Source organism: Leopardus geoffroyi, chromosome C2, assembly GCF_018350155.1.
Source record: "Leopardus geoffroyi isolate Oge1 chromosome C2, O.geoffroyi_Oge1_pat1.0, whole genome shotgun sequence".
Lineage (NCBI taxonomy): Eukaryota > Metazoa > Chordata > Mammalia > Carnivora > Felidae > Leopardus > Leopardus geoffroyi.
The window spans coordinates 152,424,933-152,442,616 of record NC_059333.1 but is presented as its reverse complement, the minus strand read 5'-3'; the positions used below and the strand labels follow the sequence as shown (position 1 = coordinate 152,442,616).

The window sequence follows — 17,684 nt, the reverse complement described above, 5'->3', positions numbered from 1 at the left end:
ATACACTTGCTTTGTATTGGCCCATGTGACCTTTCCAGATTCCTCACGTAATGTCACTGGCTGACACGTGTCCTGTTTACTGTCAAGAAGGCACTGGGATGAGCATTTTATATCCATCCATTTAGGCCTTCCGGGCACCCTAGGGGGGAGTAAGCTGATACCATAATCCTCATTTTCCAGAAGAGGAAGCTGAGAAGTGAGGTAACTTACCCATGTTGTCACCTAGTCAGTGAGCCGCTGGGACTCGACTCAGACACTCTGGCTCCAAGTCGACCGGTTAACCAAGCCTCTGCAGTATGGCCAAGGACCAGGACTGGTAGTGTTCCCTGAAGCCTCTGAGAGTGTCCCTCCTCGGCCCCCTCGCTGTGGCTGACATCCTGCATTCCCACCAGGCGTGCTCACCCTCACTCTTGCCTGGGACCTCCCAGAGTATTTCCTCACTCCACTTCCAGCTTCTAGCCACCCTCTGTCACTGCGGCTATGACAGCCCCTGCCTCAGCCCCTGGGTTTCCCTCTGAGTTCACCAAAGGCAAAAGCTGTACGTGGCGGAAAGAGGAAAGTCAGCCACCTCATGGCAGGATTGCACGGTGGAGGGGTCAAGAGTTTGGGCTCTGAGCCCGAGCGATGAGAGGAAAAAAAAAAATTGGGACTTAATCAAAATGAAAAACTTTGTGCTTCAAGAGACGATGACCAAGAAAGTGACAAGACAACCCACGGAATGGGAGGCAGTATTTGCAAATCGGGCAAGGGACCGGTATCCAGAATATGTAAAGAATTTTCGCAACTCAACGATAAAAACATAAATAAGCCAATTAAAAAATGAGCGAAGGATGTGCATAGATGCTTCTCCAAGACATTTCTCGTGTGACATACCAAGACAGACACACCACAGAAAATGACCAATGAGCACATGAAGAGATGTTCAGCGTCATTAGTCATCAGGGAAGTGTGAACCCAAACCTCAACGTCGTTATCACTTCGTGCCCACCAAGGTGACTAATAGTAAGAAACTGAAGACGACAACAAGTGTTGGCGAGGGTGTGGAGTAACTGGAACCATTATACATCGATGATGGGAATGTGTCTACTTTGGAAAACAGCTTGGCAGTCTCTCAAAATTTTAGATTAGTGGTTTCCAGGGGCTGGGGAGACAGAAAATGGGGAGTGACTGCTAAAAGGGTATGGAGTTCCTTTTGGTGGTGAGGGCAGTCGCCTAAAAGTAGGTATGGCGGTGATGGTTGCACAACTCTGTGAATATACTAAAAACGACTAAATCTAAAGGGTAAATCTTATGGTATGTGAGTTGTAGCTCAATACAATTGTGCTGGTTATGAACCAGGAAAAGGACCCTCACCAGAAAACATGACCGTGCTGGTGCCTTAATCGGGGACTTTCAGCCTCCAGGACTGTGAGAAATAAATTTCTGTCGTTTCTGAGTTAGCCAGTCTGGTGTTTGGTTAGAGCACCCCAGACAGACTAAGTGTGAATCCTCTCTCTTCCACCCCCAGTTACCTGATATCCTCGTCTCACTGCTGACTTTATAAGGCGGAATGCACAAGGTGAGTGATGTCTGAAGGAGCCTGGCCCACAATGTGGTGGCGAGACTCTAGAATTTTCCATCTCCAGGGATAACTTCTACCCTAGAGGGCCACCTGCTCCCATCCCTGGAGACTCACCTCACCCTGAGTAAGCCCCTTCTTCCTTCAACCTAGGCTGCAGGCTTTCCCTCGGGAGGGCCTTTCTCTCCTTCCCAGACTCATTCTTGAAGCTCTCACAGAGAGCAGAAAGCTGTGTTCCAGGGTCCCATGGAGGGGGGGGGGGCATGAGGGGGTGCCGGCTTCTCTGCCAGGATGGCTCCCCTGGACCGAGTAGGCCTTCCCAGACAAGTTCTCTGTGGCTGTGTGTGTATGTGTGTGTGGTAGGGAGAGGTGAGGAATGCAGAGAAAAGAACGGAGAAGACTAGTACACTTGGCATTAAGTACAGACCCGGGACTGGAGGAAAGGCCAACTTGCATACCCACCCACGATGGAGAGGATGACAACCACGAAGTCGAAGATGTTCCAGCTGTTGGTGAAATAATAGTGACGCAGGGCAGCCATCTTGATGATACACTCGCCTGTGAAGATGGCTACGAACAGCAGGTTGATCTTGGCCAAGATGTTGACCTTCTCGGGGCTCTGGTCATCTGTCTCCACCATCATGGTCACCATGTTCAAGCAGATAAGGAACATGATGGTGACATCGAAGGCTTGCTTGGTCACAATGTCAAACAGGAAGCCCTGGTACTTGTTCTGAAGGGAGGGGAAAAGGATGGGCTCAGCAGGGGCCTCAGATGGGCTAGTAGGCCCCCTGTTGCTGCCCCTCTGCCCAGACCTTCCACCCTCCTACCGTACCCTCCGCTGAGGCCGACACCCCAGCCAGACTGTCAGGGTGAGGGGAGGAGTCAGGAAACGGAAATAGCCGGTCTCTCCTGCTTCCAGGCCCCCTCTTCTCTGAGGTCGTCCCCATCCACCTTCAGGAAGGGATTTCTCCTACCCTGAGCTTCCTTAGAACACGCACTGTGCTTCTCTTTTTGTTTGTACCGATGGCTCAAGGTCAGGTTTAAAGTTCAACCTGGAAATTGGATTGGCCCTCAGGTTAACAAATTTTCTCCACTCTTTATGGAATTGGCTTTTTTTAGCTGTTTATTTATTTTGAGAGGGAGAGGGAGACGGAGAGGGAGAAGGAGAGAGAGAGAGAGAAAGAGAGAGGGAGAGAATGCCCAGCTGGCTCTACACTGTCAGCACAGAGCCCAACACAGGGCTCAACCTCACAAACTGAGATCATGACCTGAGCCCAAATCGAGAGTTGATGTTTAACTGACTGAGCCTCCCAGGTGCCCCGGAATTGATTTTATTTATTCGATTAACTATATTTGTATGTCTTTGTTAGCCACCTCTGATTATTTGGGGGAAAAACAGAAGATTACAAATAAGTGAACACAGGGATGCCTACGTGGCTCAGTGGGTTAAGCATCTGAGTTCAGCTCAGGTCATGATCTCACGGTTCATGAGTTCAAGCCCCATGTCGGGCTCTGTGCTGACAGCTCAGAGCCTGGAGCCTGCTTTGGATTCTGTGTCTCCCTCTCTCTCTCTGCCTCTCCCCCACTTACGCTCTGTCTTCCTCTCTCTCAAAAATAAACAAAGATTAAAAAAAAAAAAAGTGAACACACACACACACACACACACACACACACACAGAGCTAACCTGGAATAAAGCATGGTGAAAGGGTAGGAATTAGGCAAAATCGATGAGATGGATTTCGAAACTGGGCCTGTCACTTCCTAGCTAGTGATTTGGGTTGTGTCACCTCATTACTTTGAACACTGTCCTCCACCCCCTTCTCTAGAGAGGGGCTTCGTCAGTCAGCCCACGTGCCAGGGGACTCTGGGCCACGTCTGTCCCACTCAGGGGTTGCCAGGAAGAGGCTGTGAATGCGGGTGGGCGTGCAGAGGCCGTCCTGCTCTCCCTGGGAAAGGCTGCACTCCAGCAGGGGGGGAGAGGGAGCGCTCGGAGGCAGAGGGACTCCCGTGGGAGGGAGTGCTCCTGGTCGTAACAGTCCTCCCAGGCCTTCCTCACTTTCTCCAGCAGTCTGAGGCCTCCGTGTGGTCAGAGGCCTGACGGAGCCCCTCCGTCCCTGGGCTGACCGAGGGCCCTGGGCTAGGCTGAAAGACTGTGAAGGGGCCTTGATAGCTGGTCCTGGGGAGGGGGGCTTCCCAGGCCCCCTCAGCACATCCTCCCCCCTCTTGCTGAATCGGGAACTGGCTCACCAGGGGCCGAGGGATGGGCTTCTGGGGCTTCTTGGAGCCCAGCTTCTTCATGGCATTATAGTACTTCTTCTGCTCCTCTGTCATGAAGATGTCCTGGCCCCCTAAGTGCAGAGAGACAGGCACCAGACTCATTTTGGGGTTCCTAGGGGCTCCGGCATGGGGGGCATAGGGAACCTGCCTCCTTGATGAGGGTGCCTCGGTCGGCCTCCTCCTCACTTCCTCTCCTGCTGGAGAAAAGTATGTGGCTGGAGATTCGCCAGAGATTCCTCCCCAAATCTGCTTTTCCAGGGTCCCTGTCTCCCTTCCCTTTGAGGGCTCTCTGGCTTTGTGAGATGCAAATCCACTCCCCATCTCCCCCCTCCCCCCCCCCCCCCCCGGCTCAGCTCAGCCACCCGGAGGTTCTGTCTACTTGGTCTGCCCACAACCCAATCATGGCCTGACCCGGGGCCACTGTCCCCCTTTCCCACCTTCCTGATCCTGGTGAATAGTCCCATCAGCCCAGCTCCTCTCAGGAGCCTCACCTGTCGGGTAGACTAGGGCAGGCCTGGGACCCCTCCATCCACTCCCACAGACTGGGCCTGTTACCTCATGGACGCCCCTCTCCCACCCACTCCAGCAGCAGCGGGAAAAGGACCACCTGCAGCAGGAAGGCCACACGGGGCCGGGGCCCAGAATGGCTCCTCAGTGCCTCGGCCCCCAGCCCGGCCCTGCCAGCCCACAGGGAGCAGGCGCTCTACGTATCTTTTTCTTTTGTTGGTTGAAGTTGTCAATGATGACACCGATGAAAAGGTTCAGGGTGAAGAAAGACCCGAAGATGATAAAAATGACGAAGTAGATGTACATGTAGAGGTTGTATTCCCATTGGGGCTGCTCTTCAAACTAAGGGGGAGAAATCAGACAGGGGGATCAGACAGGCGGGAATGGGGGAGGGCCGGCTGGAGGTGTCCCCTCCACGGGTGAGAGGGTGTGTCCACAGGAAGGTCACCAGCACGGGGCTGTGTGTCTGTGTGTGCACGTGCGTGCAGAGCAGGGCCGGGGTGGGTGGGGAAGGGGTTCAGGAGGGTGACGGCTCAGGGCTGACACGGTGGTCCCGTCTGGCTTCCACCCTGGGCCGTCGGGAGGTTCGAGTCTGTTCCTGCACCCTCAGTCTTCACTGAACTATCAGTGTGATTGGGTGGGGTGCAAAGACACAGAAGAAACTTGATCTGCATTTCTATTCCTTCTACCCTGTCTCTCCTGGGGCAAGACTAAGATTCAAGCAAATGACAGTGAATTTCATTTGAAAGATATTTGCGGATTTGGGGCTCTTTGGGAGACCATGCAACTCTGCCCCAGGGCCAGGCCTGGGCGTTCCAGACAGGCTCGACTGCAGGTTGACACGAGACATCTGGCCTGTATGGGGTGGGCTTATGGGTGTGGACACGGATTCCCTAGTGGCCAAGCATCCGGGAGACTCAGGTGCCTGACTTGGTGGGAGAGGCCAGCGTGGTTACCTACCCCCCTGGAGTCCACAGCCGCATACATAATGTCCATCCAGCCTTTAAATGTTGCCTGGAAGGAAAAGACAAGAAAATCACTTAACTTCCATCTATTGAGGTACTTAGGGCTCCTATCTGGACAGATGAGGCCAGGGACTATCCTCCTATGAGAAGCTAGCATCCCGCCCCAGCGCTGACCTGGCCCCCTTTGCCGTGTCCCTCAGAGAACCACGTGGCTTCTGCTCCAGGGCCTTTCAGGAAGGTCCTGAAACATCTCAACCTCCCCTCGTACCTACGGGGGTCCTCTTGCTATGGGTGTGTTGGTAAATGGCCAACAAATGGCTTTCCAGAAGCAAACAAAGCCCTGATTGTTGTGTTCGCCAATCTCTTGGTGTAAACACTCCCCTCACGGCCAATTTCAAGTTATCAACGTCTCCTTACTGAACACAGACGTGGGAAGAGACGCACAGGAGCCTAGCATTACAGTATTTCCATTGTACAGCTACAGCTCATGTAAATAACCTCAAGAGCATAGAGAGTAATAGGCAGTAATGGTGAATTTTGAGTTTTTAAATTTATTTTGAGTGATCTCTACACCCGACATGGGCCTCAAACTCACAACCCTGAGATGGAGAGTTGCGTGCTCCCCCGACTGAGCCAGCCAGGTGCCCCATGATTTTGTGTTAATGTCATTTAGTGAATTATCAGTTTATAAAATCTAATTTTTAATCAGGGCTTGCAAAGTATCTGAAAATGCAACAGTCAGCTCTTGTAGGCTACACAAACCTGCTCCAGCCCACCCTCCAGAGCAGTAAATGAGGAGGTCGCACGAAATGGGGCTCCGGTGTTGGCTACACTGTCTGCCCCAGTCGGGGCTGCTATGAAGGTTCAGGAAGGGCCTGAGAGACGTGTGGTGGCGAGGCCGACTGCCCAGGGGGATCTCACTTGTGTCCTTGGCCGAGTTCCAAATCTGCCCAAGCCTCCTTTCAGGGTACAGTTGCCCACACACACTTTCAGGCCTGAGGGTTCTTATGACACAGGTAGGGCAGATGGGGAAACTGAGGCTGCCCCAGAGGAGGCAGGCTACTTCAGCTCGCCGTGCCACGAGGCCCTGCCCTGTGGAGAGAGGCCTGGAAATGCTCTGGAAACTGCTGGAGAGCATCCAAGGTGATGAGATGCTTGTGACTCTCTTTCCAGCCACTGTGTTGCTTTGTCTGGAACGGCTGGCAGTTCTCAGTCTACAAATTCTGTCATCCAGAGGGAAGTCCCAGGAACAGAAGGCTCTCTGGGTTTGGCTTGAATCTTGTCCTCTAGGAGGTATTTCAGGGGAGTCTTTGGAGAGAGCTACCCCTGGGATTTAAGGGAGGCCCGCAAGAGTGAGGAGATGTACATTAAGTCCACTGAGTGTCCCTCCGCTTTGGGGACGAGAGACAGGTATCTGGTCTCAAGACTGGGGTGGCAAGAAGCTGTGGCTCTATGTGTTACGGCTATTTGTAGGTTAAGTCTATGGCATGTATCATGCTTACTGAAGCCAACATCCTCCCAAATCAATGGAAACTTTGGAAAGACTTGGTAGGGTCATGTATGTTTCAACATCACACATCTTGCACATCAGAGGTAGAAGTAAATATGTTCTCTGAAACAACACAGGAGGTATTGTTACCTTTTATAACACAAGGCTGGAGTCGCAGCTTGGCTAATAGTTCCGACTCTGCATGTCTATGGTCTTTGATTTTTAACCTGTGCCATCACATTGCCAAGCTGATGGTGTGAGGTTGTCCACCTGACTACTGGCCGGGGGGTTGGTTCTGCGTCAGTGCTGAACCCCCATGCCGTGCCTCTGGGAGAATGTGGTATCTGTTCTAGAATGGAAAATCCAGAGACTTCCCAAGGAGCCACGAAGTCTCTGGAGAATCCTTAGCCTTCTTTGGGCACTGTGACCCTATCGTGAGGAACCAGAGTGGCCCCACTGTCCCCCTCCTGCCCACGCCGTGGGTGAAGGTGCCTGTTGCTGGAAAACCAGTGGGAAGAAGGACTTACCACCTGCAGAAGGGCCAGGTACCCGGCCCCTACGTTGTCAAAGTTGACTTTCACCTTGGTCCAGTATAATTCGCCAGTCACATTGAAAGACTCACAGTCACTCTTGTTGTTCACGATGGTGTAGTTCAAAGGCAGGTCTCCTTCAGTCTGGTTGATGCACCGCCCAAACTTCCCCGCAAAGAGGTTCACGCCCATGATGCTGAAGATGAGCCAGAAGATGAGGCAGACGAGGAGGACGTTCATGATGGAGGGGATGGCGCCCACCAGGGCATTGACCACAACCTCAAGGAGACAGAGAAGAGGCTCAGCTCCTGGGGGTGCCCAGAACATATGCCCTTTTCGAGACCCACCCCTGCTCCCTCCCTGAACTTGTTGCCTGCAGGTCCCTGTGGGGGTGGGGGGGGGGTGGTGGAACACTTCCTGTCCCCAAGGAAGGGCCACCCCTGGCTGGAAGCCCTGATGGGGAGTAAAAGGAGAGATGATGGAGAGTGGGGCGGGGGAGAGAACACACACAGACACCTTTCTTATGTTTTTGGTCCTGCCCTGAATCCATGACCTTCAAACTGAATTTTCAACAGGGTCTGTCTGGTTGAGTGTGCCGGCGATCTGATGGGAAAGGGCCTCCGGAGACACATTCTCTGAGCTAAGTTTCTGGTTTATTTTGGGGTTGCTGCTACTAGGAAGGATGGGCGTTCTCCCTAAAGCACGCCCAGGGGACCTCTGCGGCGTCTGGCGGGTGTTCTGGCAGCTCTCCGGGGCTGCGGTGAGAGCCGAGCGGGGAGGGCAGGGTGTGTGGGCACTCCCGGTGCCCCTCTCCCTCCCGGCAGCCAGCGGCTCTCTGACCCCATGGAGCCCTGGCGTCGTTCTCTTCATCGAAACTCACAGTGCCCGGCAGAAGCTCCCTTGGCAAAAGCATATGGGGCACTCCGCTCCACTGAGGGCCCAAGCGCCCAGCCGTCCGGGAGTCGGGAAGGTGTTTGCTGTGCAGACGGGAAGGGAGGCTGGTGCGGGGCTGTGTGGTGGGCCTGGGGCTGGACGGGCAGTGCGACACATGCAGATGAGAGAGGGCCCCTGGTCCCGGCAGGCGTGACGAACAGGGTGGGACACCCAACCCCCGGGTTTGCCCTTGGCCGGCTCTGTGGCCAACAGCCACAACAGAGGCGTTCCTGGCAGCTCTCATCACCCCGTGTCCCTCTGGAAACAGATGCCCTCGCTCCCAAGAGACCTTTGGCTTAGGCAGGATGATTCACTTGTGAATGGTTTCCCACCAGGAATAAGTGACTTGTTTCTCTCTTGGGGGTGTGGGCAAAGGTCAGAACCGACAATAAGGAAGGCACCTGTTGGGACGAGCCCTGGGTGTTACGTGCAAGTGATGAATCACTGAATTCTGCTCCTGAAACCAATACTACACTCTATGTTAACTAACTAGAATCAAAAGAAAAGAACAAAAAAGTTTAAAAAATAAAACCCCAACAAAATGGGGGCGGTGTGACGGTGTCTGCAAGGTCAGCGAGACTCAGGCACACAGATGTGGCTGCTGAAGCCACAACAGAACTGTGTATGTTTTGTAAAAAAACAAGTAATGCAAAACACACGCGCACACAAGTACACGTACGTGCGTGTTTTCTTGCTACGTATTACAGGTAAAGTTTTTTTCTTGGTGGGGCTTTTAAATTTGCCTTGCGTGGCCATATTTGGTAAAATTTGGTGACCTGAAAAATGCTTAGGGCTCTGTACTTAAAAATCCGTGTAGGGGCGCCTGGGTGGCTCAGTCGGTCAAGCGTCTGACCTCGGCTCAGGTCAGGATCTCACGGTTTGCAGGTTCGAGTCCCGAGTCGGGCTCTGTGCTGGCGGCTCCGAGCCTGGAGCCTATTTCGGATTCTGTGTCTCCCTCTCTCTCTGCCCCTCCCCCCAGTTGTACTCTGTCTCTCTCTGTCTCTCAGAAATACATAAATGTAGAAAAGAATTAAAAACGAAAAAGAAATCCGTGTAAGAGTTTACTAAGCAAATGACAACTAAGAGCTGGTGCTGAGAATATAGCTGCTTCCTCTGCTTCCTCGACCTTCATGACCACGGCCCTACTGCCCATCGCAGACCAAGGAGGACAGCCTGTGTCTGCTGGAGGGCAGGGCACACAGATGGGCCATGGAATCAGAACACACGGATGGCCCCCGCCCCGGAGCAGAAGCAGAGGGGCTCCCTGGCCAGTGGGGCTGGGCGGCAGCCGAGAAACCCACACCCAGACCTCACTTCTTTTTCTTTGTCGGGTTCTCCTGGCCCTCGCGGGGCCCACGGGGCTGGAGGTGACAGGCCTCGAGGGAGGGATCTCACAGCTCTCCACCCTCGGGGTGCCTGTGAGCCCAGCTGACCCTGTCCTGGAGGTTTTGCACCATGCTCCAACTGGGGCCGGGGCGGGGCGGGGGGGGGGGGCCCCACAGTCCCAGCTCCGGGCTGGGCCGCTTGGTCAGCGGGTGAACATGGGGGCCCCTCAGTGGAGTCACCTCCCACTGCCCTGGCAGGAAAGCAGCCACTCCCCCTTACCCTCATGCCCTCAAATCGGGACAGGGCTCGCAGGGGTCGGAGAGCACGCAACGTCCGCAGTGACTTGATGGGGCCCATCTCTGCGAAGCCCAGGGTGTTGGCCACCAGGCTGATCAGTGAGACCTGTGGGAGGTAAGGAGGGCGGGAGCGCCATGGGGACAGCGCTAGAGGCAGGTGGGAGGGCTCCTGGCCCACCTAAAGCACAGCTGGTGTCAGAGGGCCAGCAGGCTTCCCCCGCGTCTAATCTTTGCTATTTCTGGCTGCGTCGTCTTCACGGGCTGCCGCGCCCTGGGCTGGCCTTGCTGGGGCCCACGAGGCTGGGCGTGAGACCAGTGTGTCCCCGCTTTCAGATCTTTACTAAGGGCCTGGTCTGTGCACTCACTAACCCAAGGACTTGGGGTGCCTTATCCCTATTCTCCTGTAGAAAACCGAGTTCCAAAGCCAGCTGCTGGCATGGAGGGACAGGCACACAAAGCCTGGGCTTTTGGTCCCCGCGGGCTTGCCTTCAGGTCAAATTCCTTTTGGGAAGGGAGGACTATCCTGGGTTGACCGTGAGCAGACAGGCCATCCTGGGGCTTTCCCCCCAAGCCGGACGTCTCGCCATCGGCCATCTTCAAAGAGGGTAGGCACAAGCGGAGCGTCTACAGCCCAGGGACCGGGTCGGGCCAGTCTGCCCAGCAGCGCACCCTGGTCATCTGTGCTTTCAAAGCTTGGGCCCCTGCCCCACTCAGAGCCCTTCCATCTCAGCTGACCGCAGCTCCCTCCTTCCAGCTGCTCAGGCCGCAAGCCTTGGCGTCATCCCCACCTCCTCTCCCTCTCTCACACCCTGCGTCCAACCCGGCAGGATTTCCTGTTGGCTCTGCCTTCAAAATACATCAGAAGTCCAAATATTTCTCACCACTTCCACTGCCACCACGCTGGCCAGGCCACGGTCATCTCTCCCCTGGACCGCCGCCAGAGCCTCCTGACCCTCCTCCCTGCCTCCACGTGGGCCTCCCCCCCCTCCCCCCCAGCCCCTGTGCTCCTTCAGGAACATGTCATTCTTCTGTTCAGAGCCGCTGCAATGCCTTCCCACTTCGTTCTAAAGCCTGGCCTCATCTCCTGTACCTCCCTTCCCCACTCAGTCTGCTCCAGCCACTCGGGCCCCCTTGCCGTTCCTCGAGTATGCCCGGCACGCTCCCACCCCAGGACCTTTGCACGGCCCCTCCAACCTCTGCTTGGAAGGTTCTGCAGATGTCTGCCCGGCTGACCCTAACTTCCTTCACGTTTGCTCCAACGTCGTCTCCGGGGACCCACCCTGGCCGGCCGATTTCAAGTTGTAATCTACACCTTCCCCTCGCCAGAGCCCCGGCACTCCTCATCCCCTTTCCTTCTCCGCTTCCTTTTTCTCCTTCTCCACTTCCTTCTCCTTGACCTCGGACAAGGCCCCTCTCTGCTGTGCGCCTCAGTTTCCTTCTCCGCAGGCTAATTCTCCAGTTCTGGGACTGCGCAAGAAGCCCTGACAGTCCCCTTTGCCTGGCCTCAGCTCTGAGCTCCCCACGGTGGCAGGTGGGAGGGGCTTGGTGGGCTTCCCCGGGAGTCTTTGCAAACCGCCTCCTGCCTTCCCCCGGCCACGGCCCTGGGGCAGGAGGCCTCCCAGGCCCTCTCCTCCCTCTCAGGGAGGCTCTGAGGACTCCATGCACACGCTGACCCAAAGAGCCTCTCCTGTCACGGCCACCCACGGATCGGCCCCCCAGCAAGGCTGAGTCCCTCCCTGTGGCCTCTGAGTGGGGTGTGGGGTGGGGGGACTGAACAGAGACCCGAGCCTCTTCTGCAGCCACGTGAAGGACCGCCCCTGCTGGTGGGCGGAGCCTAAGGCCAAGCCCAGGAGCCACAGGTGCCCTCCGGAAAGCTCTTACCCGGCTTCGGCTTCGGAGGTGGACCCACCTTCTGTTCTGTAGTACCCGCCGCAACCAGATGGCGAGCCCTCACCTGAGCCCCTGGCTGTTCCCTCTGCCCTCAGTGAGTGCAGGCCCGAGGCTGTTCCACACCCTGCTCTCGGGCTCCCCTCTGGCTCTTCTCACACGCCACTGTGCTCAGGAGCCCAGGGGGACCCTGCACGTATCGTGCTTGGCACCCGGCAGCGGCCTGGGGCCTGGGTAGCCGTGGGGCAGGGCCCCCCCCCTGCTCCATCTGCCAACCGGGCGCTCAGAAGACGTGGCGCCTCCCGCCCTCCGCCCTCCCGGGACAGGCAGGGAAGCTGTGCCCGCCTCCCCAATCGTCCAGGGCACCCACCCAGAACCCCTCAGCCAGCGTTCGTGGCTTTCTGCCTTCCTGTACCCCTTTCTCATCCTCCCCAAGTGGTACCTTCTACCTGAGCCCGGAGGATTCCCCGCTGCCTGACCACAATCCCTTCACCGGCCCTGTCCCCTCTGGCCTTTGGCTCACTCTGTGCACACGGCCTCCTACCATGTGTGGGCGCAGAGGATCCGAACCGGCGACGTAACTAGTGGCCCTGACAGCCGTTTCGCAAGACGCGCAGCGGGGGCTCTGATACAGGCTGGTCTGCCCCCTGACTTCCGGCCCTCCTGGGAGGGGGCCCCACCCCTGCCCTGGCTCGCGCTCCTGCCTGGACTGCTCCTCACTCTCCCCCTTAGGGAGTCCAGTCTCCCCCAGAAGCCTCGGTCTTCCCCCCCGCCCCTCCGGCTCCTCTGTCTCCCAAAACTGGGGTGCTGACGGCCAGACCCACGCTCCGATTCCCCCCAGACTGGGAACGTTATGGGCGGGGCCTGGGTCTCTCCTGCGACGGGGGCGTGGCCTCCTTCCCCTCGGCCTGCTCTGCGGCCCAGCCACGTGCCTCCGCGTCGGCCTGCGGACTCCCCCCCTGCCCTGTCATTCTGCCCTTCCGTCCCTCCGCTTCAGCTCCTTCCCACCCTGGCAACCGAGCTCCCCTCTTCCCGTCCCTTCCGGTCCACACTCACGTCCACGATGAGGAAGTCCAGCCAGCACCAGGCGTTGGTGAAGTACTTCTTGAAGCCGTAGGCCACCCACTTGAGCAGCATCTCCAGCACGAAGACGTAGGTGAACATCTTGTCAGCATACTCCAGCAGAACCTTGATGGTCTTCCGCTCCTCTAGGTAGATGTCCTCGAAGGCCTGCAGACCGGGCCAAGGGCGGCACCCGTGACGTCCAGACCACGGCTGATCCCGCCCCGCGCGCGACTCCCTCCCCTCACCACGGCCCGAGGGGGCGGGAGCAGAGGGGAGACGCGTAGTGGAGGGGCCCTTCCGGGGTGATCACGCTGGACTGGATCCGCGCGCTCTCCCGGGAGCGCGCGCTCCGCCGGCGGCTCGTGGGTGGGTCTCGTGGGGGCACGTGGACAGCAAGGCGCAACGTGCGGTGAGAAGGCTTCTCCCTTCCCACCGAGGAGCGAGGCTCAGTTCTGAGCCAGCGCACCTTGGAGACCTTCCTCGGACGTGCTGATCCCCCGTGTTAACAAGGAGCGTGAGTGGGCGCGGGCTCGGCCCACGGCCCTTCGGCCGAGAGCACGTAAACCCTCTCTTTGTTGTTTTCATTCCACTGCGCCGTTCCTCTGTTTACGAGGTTACCTACTTTTCACGGGAAATGAAATTGGTTTCCAGTGGTAACGATCATTAGGTCTCTCTCTCCAATGCGTTTATGTAGAGACACAAAAGCCAGTGAGAGCTGATCCAAAGGAAAATTTCCGGTAAGCGCCGGTGAAGGCGGTTTGTCAAGAAGACGTTTGGAGGATGCGCGACTCATTATCCTGGGGATCGGGAAGCTCCCGCTTCCTAGCACTCTAGAGTGTTCCTAACACTCTAGAACGTGCCTTTGTCCACCGCCTCGTTCCCGCCTCAGCCCCGCTTCCTGAGCCAACAGAGGAACCCTTGCCCCGTCCCAGTTGCCCTCTTGCACCTCCTGTCCCCATCTGTCCCCGCTTGGTGTGCTCGGGGGATCCCAGTCTAGGCAACTGAACACGTCACTGGGGGCCCCGGGGAGCCACCTCCGCCTGTTGCTCTGGGCCTCCCTGCCTGCCCGCGGGGCCCAAGTGAGTCACTGGGGCCCCCGGTGGCCAGCGCTGTCAGCCCTGGTGTGCCCCGCCCAGGCATCTATATGGCTAGCCCAATCAGCGTAGACAGGACACAGGATAACTCAGGTCCCAAAATGGACTCTGGGAGTTGTTCAAGATGAAAAGTACGTGTGTGTGTGTGTGTGTGTGTGTTTTCCTGATTACAAAAATGCGTGCTTCTTAAAAAAATTAAATAATTTAGAAATCGTAAAGAAGAACAGGAGGCCTTTCTGATTTCATGACATTACAGTAACCACTGCTAACATTTAGGTGAACATTCTTTTCAACACTCGCTATTTGTGTGCATATGACAGCACCCAATTTTCTAAGATATGCTCTGCTTTTAAGCTTCTTTTTCCACTAAACAATCTCTTGTGAGTGTTTACCTACTCTGTAATGTGACCTGCAGTATCTACCTAGCATTCTTTTAGAAGGCCGCATCCTGTTTCATTATTTGCACATAACTCTTGTTTACTGAGCTCACATGCCTATGAACGAACATTTCAGCTGTTTCCAATCTATCACTAGTAGAAACAACATGGCAGCGAACAACGTGAATGATTATCTGTTGAGGATCCATGTCCAGAATTGGGGTGCCGGGTCCAAGGTGAACTTTTGGTACAGATGGGGAACAGGATCTCCAGCAGGGGAAGCCAATAGACATTCCCTGCACAGTTCAGGAAGCTGGCTCTTTGTTCCCCACGCCACTGACAGTGCTGGGGTTTCTCGTCACTTTTCCTAGCCTGAGGCATGAAAACTGCGATTTGTTACATTTTCGTGTATTTTATTACTGGCCATGCTGACATCATTTCCTTGGATATGGGCAGTGTTCCTTGTGCGACCTGCCTGTTCATCTTCTCTAATTTTTTTTTTTTTTTTTTTACTTGAGTGTCTGGTTTATTCAGAGACATTATTCTTTGTTATATACAACTTGTCCTAGTTGTGTGCCTTTAAATCTTGTTTAGTTTATCCATTGACTAGTGAATAGATAAAGAGGGTGTGGTAGATCTATACAATGGAATAGCACTCAGCCATAAAAAAGAATGAAATCCTGCCATTTGCAATGACATGAATGGAACTAGAGAGTATTTTGCTAAGTGAAGTAAGTCAGTAAGAGAAAGACAGATCTATGACTTCACTCCTATATGGAATTTAAGAAACAAAACAGATGAACGAACATAGGGGAAGGGGGAAGAAAGGCAAACCAGGAAACAGATTTTTAACGACAGGGAACGAACTGAGGGTTGCTGGAGGGGAGGTGGGTGGGGAGATGGGAGAAATAGGCGATGGGGATTAAGGAGGGCACTTGTGATGAGCACGTATATACGTGATGAATCACTAATATTACACTGAAACTAATATTACACTGTATGTTAACTCACTGAAATTTAAATAAAAACTTGAAAAAGCAAAAAAAATTCAACCTATAAAAAAAGATCTTGTTTATTTTTGTTTACCGTACTGAAGTTCCATACTTCATTTTCATTTATTATTATATCTAATGTAATCATATCATTCATTATGATTTTCACCTACTGAAACCTTCAGTATCACGTTAAGAAAGCCCTTACCTAGTCTAAGGCTAGGACAAAAGATGACCCTTCTTTTCTTCTTTTTTCTTTTTAACTTTCTAGTTTCATTATTTTATATTACAGCTTTAAAAATCCAATATATTTTGGTGAAGAGCAAATATCCATTTTAATATTTTTTTCAGAGTGGCTTGTCAGTGCTATGATGCTTTATTAAAGAATACACTTCCAATCTACAGATTAGAAGTCAACTTTATCACATAAGCTACATTTCTGTCTTTGCTTAAATTTACTGAACCTCTCTGTGTGCTGTCCTGAATTAATATCATATGAAGTTTCCTGGCCATTTTTAGTAATCTTCAAGATAAAATGTAGCAATCTTTCGTCCAATTCCCTGAAAAATGTTGCAAACTTATCGTTATTGCACTTAATGCATTAACTGCATTAGGATGTAACATGGAATCTTCCTACCCAAGACCAGAGTATATTTATAGTATATTTATTGGTCTGTCTTTTTCTGCACTGCTTAGCTAAGTTTTAGAGTTTTCTTCATGTACCTCTTATACATCTCATGCAATATTTATTCCCACTTATTTTGTGTTTACAATGTCTGGCAAATAAGGACTATTCCAGAAATATTACTTATGACTAAATGGTTTCTGTTAGAATAAAACAGCAGCAACAATTCTTTGTGTATTTATTTTATAACTGGCCATGTAATAGGTTTTAACATTTTTCTAGCAATCATTATCTACAAGTAATGCTTCGGTTATATTTATTTCTATTATTTTAACTTATTTTATACTTGACTACCTTAACTCCAATTCTTCTATTTTCTTTCTCTTCCACCCTTCCTTCCTTCCTTCCTTGTCTTTCTTTCTTTCTTTCTTTCCTTCCTTCCCTTTCTTTTCTTTTCTTTCTTTCCCTTTCTTTCTTTTCTTTCTTTCTTTCTTTCTTTCTCTTTCTTTCTTTCTCTTTCTTTTCTTTCTTTCTTCTTTCTTTCTTTCTTTCTTTCTTTCTTTCTTTCTTTCTTTCTCTTTCTTTTCTTTCTCTTTCTTTCTTATTTTGAGAGAGAGTGCAAGCAGGTGAGGGGCAGAGAAAAACAGGGGAAGGAGAGAATCCCAAGCAGGCTCCACGCTGTCAGCACAGAGCCTGATGTGGGGCTTAAACTCATGAACAGTGAAATCATGACCTGAGCTGAAGCTGATTGCTTAATGGACTGAGCCACCCAGGTGCCCCCAAATCTCCTATTTTCTAATTTTTATCTTTTATGTTTACTTTTATTGATTAATTGGGCAGCTAGTGCTTCAAGATTATTACTAAATAATGGAACAACCGCTAAAAACTAGTTAAATCATCTTCTTAGTCCTGACTTTAATAAAAATGTTTCAAGTGCTTTACTACTAATGATGATAATAGAAGCTAATTTGAGAATGAGTTTTTCTCTAAACTAAGGAAATATATTTTATTTCTATTCTTACTAGAGTTTTAAAAGTCAGGCATTCATTGAGGTAACTATGGTTTTCATCTCTGTCCTATTCCTATAAATAGATTTCCTAGTATGGCATTATTCTGCCATTTTAGAATATACTTGGCTATGATGTACTTACTTAAAAAAATATATTGTTGGATCTTATTTGCAAGTATTTCAGGATTTTTGCATCACTATTTATAAATATGGTGTATGAAAACTGGTATTTAAAAATCAGCATTATTTAACTTACATAAAAATCATGTATAGACTTTCTTCATAGACTAGAACATTTTTATATTTTATTTTATTTTATATTTTATTTTATTTTATTTTATTTTATTTTATTTTATTATTTTATTTTATTTTATTTTATATTTTAGAGAGAAAGAGAGCACACAAGCAGGAGACAGGGGCAGAGGGAGAGAGAATCTTAAGTAGGCTCTATGCTCAGTGTGGAGCCCAACACAGGGCTCAATCCCATGACCTTGGGATCATGAGCTGAGCTGAAACCAAGATTGTACACTTAACAGACTGAGCCACCCAGGTGCCCCACACTAGAATATTTTAAATAGGATTGGAATTATTTTCTTCCTTGAGAATGCAGAAGAATTAATGCTTGGAGATGTGAGGGATCAGATTAGCTAGTGGTTTATCTGTTTTATTATTTTAATTTTTCAAGGAATCAGCTTTGGAATTTCATATCAGTTTTATTATTTATTTTCTGATTAATTTGTTTTAAAAATT

At 52.1% G+C, this 17,684-nt stretch overlaps 1 protein-coding gene across 12 annotated transcripts in view; it reads right to left on the bottom strand.

Moving 5' to 3' along the window:
* The window catches only part of SCN5A (sodium voltage-gated channel alpha subunit 5), a 94,374-nt gene that overhangs the window by 4,137 nt on the left and 72,553 nt on the right, over positions 1–17,684 (bottom strand). For 10 of the 12 annotated variants that reach the window (XM_045436533.1, XM_045436531.1, XM_045436523.1 and 7 more), the window contains 7 exons: positions 12,829–13,002; positions 9,869–9,991; positions 7,328–7,609; positions 5,307–5,360; positions 4,551–4,688; positions 3,810–3,914; positions 2,021–2,291 (listed from right to left, as the gene is read on the bottom strand). In XM_045436533.1, coding sequence (XP_045292489.1) covers positions 2,021–2,291; positions 3,810–3,914; positions 4,551–4,688; positions 5,307–5,360; positions 7,328–7,609; positions 9,869–9,991; positions 12,829–13,002 — 1,147 coding nt within the window. The remainder of the gene's footprint in view (positions 1–2,020; positions 2,292–3,809; positions 3,915–4,550; positions 4,689–5,306; positions 5,361–7,327; positions 7,610–9,868; positions 9,992–12,828; positions 13,003–17,684) is intronic. The other 2 variants (XM_045436528.1, XM_045436526.1) reach the window with 1 other exon arrangement.